This window comes from Oncorhynchus keta, unplaced genomic scaffold (genome assembly GCF_023373465.1).
Source record: "Oncorhynchus keta strain PuntledgeMale-10-30-2019 unplaced genomic scaffold, Oket_V2 Un_contig_26753_pilon_pilon, whole genome shotgun sequence".
NCBI classification, from domain to species: domain Eukaryota; kingdom Metazoa; phylum Chordata; class Actinopteri; order Salmoniformes; family Salmonidae; genus Oncorhynchus; species Oncorhynchus keta.
In genome coordinates, this window is record NW_026285151.1 from 16,758 (window position 1) to 22,990 (window position 6,233).

Consider the following 6,233-nt stretch of genomic DNA (forward strand, 5'->3'; position numbering starts at 1 on the left):
CAGGAAGAGTAGCTGCTGCCTTGGCAGGAACTAATGGGGATCCATAATAAACCCCAGGAAGAGTAGCTTCTGCCTTGGCAGGAACTAATGGGGATCCATAATAAACCCCAGGAAGAGTAGCCGCTTCCTTGGCAGGAACTAATGGGGATCCATAATAAACCCCAGGAAGAGTAGCTGCTGCCTTGACAGGAACTAATGGGGATCCATAATAAACCCCAGGAAGAGTAGCCACTTCCTTGGCAGGAACTAATGGGGATCCATAATAAACCCCAGGAAGAGTAGCTGCTGCGTTGGCAGGAACTAATGGGGATCCATAATAAACCCCAGGAAGAGTAGCTGCTGCCTTGACAGGAACTAATGGGGATCCATAATAAACCCCAGGAATAGTAGCTGCTGCCTTGCCAGGAACTAATGGGGATCCATAATAAACCCCAGGAAGAGTAGCTGCTGCCTTGACAGGAACTAATGGGGATCCATAATAAACCCCAGGAATAGTAGCTGCTGCCTTGCCAGGAACTAATGGGGATCCATAATAAACCCCAGGAAGAGTAGCTGCTGCCTTGCCAGGAATTAATGGGGATCCATAATAAACCCCAGGAAGAGTAGCTGCTGCCTTGCCAGGAACTAATGGGGATACGTAATAAACCCCAGGAATAGTAGCTGCTGCCTTGGCAGGAACTAATGGGGATCCATAATAAACCCCAGGAAGAGTAGCTGCTGCCTTGCCAGGAACTAATGGGGATCCATGATAAAGCCCAGGAAGAGTAGCTGCTGTCTTGACAGGAACTAATGGGGATCCATGATAAAGCCCAGGAAGAGCAGCTACTGCCTTGGCAGGAACTAATGGGGATCCATGATAAAGCCCAGGAAGAGCAGCTACTGCCTTGGCAGGAACTAATGGGGATCCTTAATAAATAAAAATACAAATTATGGCCAAGTCAGACTATGTATGCAGCGAATGATCAGGCCAAGATTCTAGATGTTGTGTATTGTCTGAAACAGGAACCCGACTCTGGGAGCGAAGGCTGAGTTTTCTACAGGGAAGAAGGTGATGTTTCTGGATGATAAGACCAAGCTGGAGCTATTCCTTCTGCTCAATGGGACGAGAAAAGACGGAGTGTGAGTGTACTTTTAATTCATGGATTTGTCAATTAAACAATTCAAAACAACAACAAAAAAATCGAACTATTTTTATGTTAAAAACTAATCTGAAATATTAGTGACTGTTTTCCCTTTCCCGGATGTTAGTAACAGCCTGTTGTAATTCCTCTGTTGCCAGGGTGATAAAACATGGCTTCCAACGGTATCTCCGAGCCCCGACTGACTCTGAGGCCAAACCCATAGAGCAGCTGTCTACGGGTAAAGCTGCATTTAAACATCTCAATACACTTTTACACAAATACACAATGAAAATACATTTAAAAAACAAGACATTAGTTCCAACACTTATCTTTATATCTGACTTTCATGATGGTTATGTTGTAATGTTGTTAGTTACATTTATTTACATTTAAGTCATTTAGCAGACGCTCTTATCCAGAGCGACTTAGTTGTCAATCATCTTGTCTTTATTGTATTATTTGCTTGTTGTCGGTAGTGTTATAGCGTAGGCCTTGAATCCGTATCGTGGAAGTTCTGCGCTATAGTGCAATTTAAAGGCAATGTTCCCGCGTTTGTGGAGACTGCATTCACGGTAAACGCTCAATTGGACCTTTAAATTTAAAATCGCGCTATAGAATCGAGCTGTGTTTGTTGTCAATCGTGTTATTTTAAAGCCAAAAGGCACCTTTTCCACATTGTGTGGACTAAAGTTTTTCTCATTCTACTCATTGTCTTATAGACGTGTTTATGAACATTAAAAACACAATGGTATTATATTCCATTCTATTCTTATTCCTCCAGAGGAAGTATCCATCACTTTGGCATTAGAGCGTTTACATAATGACTCGGAGGGGGTCCAGGAGTGGTGGATCGTGAACCAGACGAGTCCGGGAAACATCAACGTTCGTAGCCCCAAGAATCTGTACAACGCTGGGCTGGAGCTCTATGTCTTCAGCGATCAGGTCAGCCCTCCTAGTCTGGGCTTTCTGGCTGGATACGGGTGAGTAGAACAAACATAGCATACATAGCATCACATGAAATCACACCCAGCACATATGTGAACTCTCTACCCTGGCAGTGTTTGCTAGCCAGCCCATCATTTTCTCATCAGCCCATCATTTTCTCATCAGCCCATCATTTTCTCATCAGCCCAACATTTTTGTTTTAACACTTTTGATAAAGAAAGTGTCCTCCCTATCGGCTAGCTGTCAGTGTCCTCCCTATCGGCTAGCTGTCAGTGTCCTCCCTATCGGCTAGCTGTCAGTGTCCTCCCTATCGGCTAGCTGTCAGTGTCCTCCCTATCGGCTAGCTGTCAGTGTCCTCCCTATCAGCTAGCTGTCAGTGTCCTCCCTATCGGCTAGCTGTCAGTGTCCTCCCTATCGGCTAGCTGTCAGTGTCCTCCTATCGGCTAGCTGTCAGTGTCCTCCCTATCGGCTAGCTGTCAGTGTCCTCCTATCGGCTAGCTGTCAGTGTCCTCCTATCGGCTAGCTGTCAGTGTCCTCCCTATCAGCTAGCTGTCAGTGTCCTCCCTATCGGCTAGCTGTCAGTGTCCTCCCTATCAGCTAGCTGTCAGTGTCCTCCCTATCAGCTAGCTGTCAGTGTCCTCCCTATCGGCTAGCTGTCAGTGTCCTCCCTATCAGCTAGCTGTCAGTGTCCTCCCTATCGGCTAGCTGTCAGTGTCCTCCCTATCAGCTAGCTGTCAGTGTCCTCCCTATCAGCTAGCTGTCAGTGTCCTCCCTATCGGCTAGCTGTCAGTGTCCTCCCTATCGGCTAGCTGTCAGTGTCCTCCCTATCAGCTAGCTGTCAGTTCCCTTCCTATCAACTAGCTGTCAGTTCCCTTCCTATCGGCTAGCTGTCAGTTCCCTTCCTATCAACTAGCTGTCAGTGTCCTCCCTATCGGCTAGCTGTCAGTGTCCTCCCTATCAGCTAGCTGTCAGTTCCCTTCCTATCAACTAGCTGTCAGTTCCCTTCCTATCGGCTAGCTGTCAGTTCCCTTCCTATCAACTAGCTGTCAGTGTCCCTCCCTATCGGCTAGCTGTCAGTTCCCTTCCTATCAACTAGCTGTCAGTGTCCTCCCTATCGGCTAGCTGTCAGTGTCCTCCCTATCAGCTAGCTGTCAGTTCCTTCCTATCAACTAGCTGTCAGTGTCCTCCCTATCGGCTAGCTGTCAGTTCCCTTCCTATCAACTAGCTGTCAGTGTCCTCCCTATCGGCTAGCTGTCAGTGTCCTCCCTATCAGCTAGCTGTCAGTTCCCTTCCTATCAACTAGCTGTCAGTGTCCTCCCTATCGGCTAGCTGTCAGTTCCCTTCCTATCAACTAGCTGTCAGTGTCCTCCCTATCAGCTAGCTGTCAGTGTCCTCCCTATCGGATAGCTGTCAGTTCCCTTCCTATCAACTAGCTGTCAGTGTCCTCCCTATCGGCTAGCTGTCAGTTCCCTTCCTATCAACTAGCTGTCAGTTCCCTTCCTATCGGCTAGCTGTCAGTTCCCTTCCTATCAACTAGCTGTCAGTGTCCTCCCTATCGGCTAGCTGTCAGTTCCTTCCTATCAACTAGCTGTCAGTGTCCTCCCTATCAGCTAGCTGTCAGTTCCCTTCCTATCAACTAGCTGTCAGTGTCCTCCCTATCGGCTAGCTGTCAGTTCCCTTCCTATCAACTAGCTGTCAGTGTCATGATCTGGGGCTGTTTTTCATGGTTCAGGCGAGGGTCCTTAGTTCCAGTGAAGGGAAATCTTAAAGCTATAGAATACAATGACATTATAGACGATTCTGTGCTTCCAATTGTGTGGCAACAGTTTGGGGAAGACCCTTTCCTGTTTCAGCATGATAATGTCCCCGTGCACAAAGCAAGGGCCGTACAGAAATGGTTTGTCGAGATCATTGTGGAAGAACTTGACTGGCCTGCACAAAGCCCTGACCACAATCAACCCCGTCAAACACCTTTGGGATGAATTGGAACGCCGACTGCGAGCCAGACCTAATCGCCCAACATCAGTGCCCGACTTCACTAATGCTCTTGTGGCTGATGTTCACGCAGCAATGTTCCAACATCTAGTGGAAAGCCTTCCCAGAAGAGTGGAGGCTGTTATAGCAGCAATGTTCCAACATCTAGTGGAAAGCCTTCCCAGAAGAGTGAAGGCTGTTATAGCAGCAATGTTTCAACATCTATAGCAAAGCCTTCCCAGAAGAGTGAAGGCTGTTATAGCAGCAATGTTTCAACATCTATAGCAAAGCCTTCCCAGAAGAGTGGAGGCTGTTATAGCAGCAATGTTCCAACATCTAGTGGAAAGCCTTCCCAGAAGAGTGGAGGCTGTTATAGCAGCAATGTTCCAACATCTAGTGGAAAGCCTTCCCAGAAGAGTGGAGGCTGTTATAGCAGCAATGTTTCAACATCCATAGCAAAGCCTTCCCAGAAGAGTGGAGGCTGTTATAGCAGCAATGTTTCAACATCCATAGCAAAGCCTTCCCAGAAGAGTGGAGGCTGTTATAGCAGCAATGTTTCAACATCTATAGCAAAGCCTTCCCAGAAGAGTGGAGGTTGTTATAGCAACAAAGGAGGGACCATCTCCATATTAATACCCATGATTTTGGAATTAGATGTTTGATGAGCAGGTGTCCACATACTTTTGGCCATGTAGTGTATATACACGGTGCCTTCAAACATCAAAATGGAAATATGTTTTTCTATATTTTTTTGTTACAAATTAATAAAAAATGAAAAGCTGAAATGTCTTGAATCCATATTCAACCCCCTTTTGCTATAGCGTGCCTAAATCATTTCAGGAGTAAAAATGTGCTTAACAAGTCACATAATAAGTAGATTTTCCTCATCTCTGTAACCCACACATACAATATCTGTAAGGTCCCTCATCTCTGTAACCCACACATACAATATCTGTAAGGTCCCTCATCTCTGTACCCCACACATACAATATCTGTAAGGTCCCTCATCTCTGTACCCCCACACATACAATTATCTGTAAGGTCCCTCATCTCTGTACCCCACACATACAATATCTGTAAGGTCCCTCATCTCTGTACCCCACACATACAATATCTGTAAGGTCCCTCATCTCTGTAACCCACACATACAATATCTGTAAGGTCCCTCATCTCTGTAACCCACACATACAATATCTGTAAGGTCCCTCATCTCTGTAACCCACACATACAATATCTGTAAGGTCCCTCATCTCTGTACCCCCACATACAATATCTGTAAGGTCCCTCATCTCTGTAACCCACACATACAATATCTGTAAGGTCCCTCATCTCTGTAACCCACACATACAATTATCTGTAAGGTCCCTCATCTCTGTACCCCCACACATACAATATCTGTAAGGTCCCTCATCTCTGTAACCCACACATACAATTATCTGTAAGGTCCTCATCTCTGTAACCCACACATACAATTATCTGTAAGGTCCCTCATCTCTGTAACCCACACATACAATATCTGTAAGGTCCTCATCTCTGTACCCCCACACATACAATATCTGTAAGGTCCCTTATCTCTGTAACCCACACTTACAATATCTGTAAGGTCCCTCATCTCTGTACCCCACACATACAATATCTGTAAGGTCCCTCATCTCTGTAACCCACACATACAATATCTGTAAGGTCCCTCATCTCTGTACCCCACACATACATTATCTGTAAGGTCCCTCATCTCTGTACCCCCACACATAACACGTACTTCCTAACTCAGTTGCCGGAGAGGAAGGAAACCGCTCAGGGATTTCACCATGAGGCCAATGGTGACTTTAAAACAGTTACAAAGTTGTATGGCTGTGATAGGAGAAAACTGAGGATGGATCAATACCATTGTAGTTACTCCACAATACTAACCTAATAGACAGAGTGAAAAGAAGGAAGCCTGTACAGATTAAAAAATATTCCAAAACATACATCCTGTTTTCAACAAGGCACTAAAATAAAACTAACTTTAAGTCATGAATAAAAAAGCGTTATGTTTGTTTCAAATCCAACACAACACATCACTCAGTACCACTTCATACTTTCAATCATGGTGGTGGCTGCATCATGTTATGTGTATGCTTGTCCTCGGCAAGGACTAGGGAGCTTTTTTTTTGATAAAAAGAAACGGAAACGGAAAGTCCTAGAGGAAAA

General features: G+C 45.5%; 1 protein-coding gene across 1 annotated transcript; it reads left to right on the forward strand.

The window, feature by feature from the left end:
* Nucleotides 1-929: 929 nt before the first annotated feature.
* Nucleotides 930-2,101, forward strand: LOC127922689 (piezo-type mechanosensitive ion channel component 2-like; the record flags this gene model as incomplete). Its single annotated transcript, XM_052506585.1, has 4 exons — nt 930-937; nt 1,003-1,119; nt 1,280-1,359; nt 1,903-2,101. Coding segments are annotated over exons 1-4 (404 nt in total), but the record flags the coding sequence as incomplete, so codon positions are not given.
* Between the last annotated feature and the right edge of the window lie 4,132 nt (nt 2,102-6,233).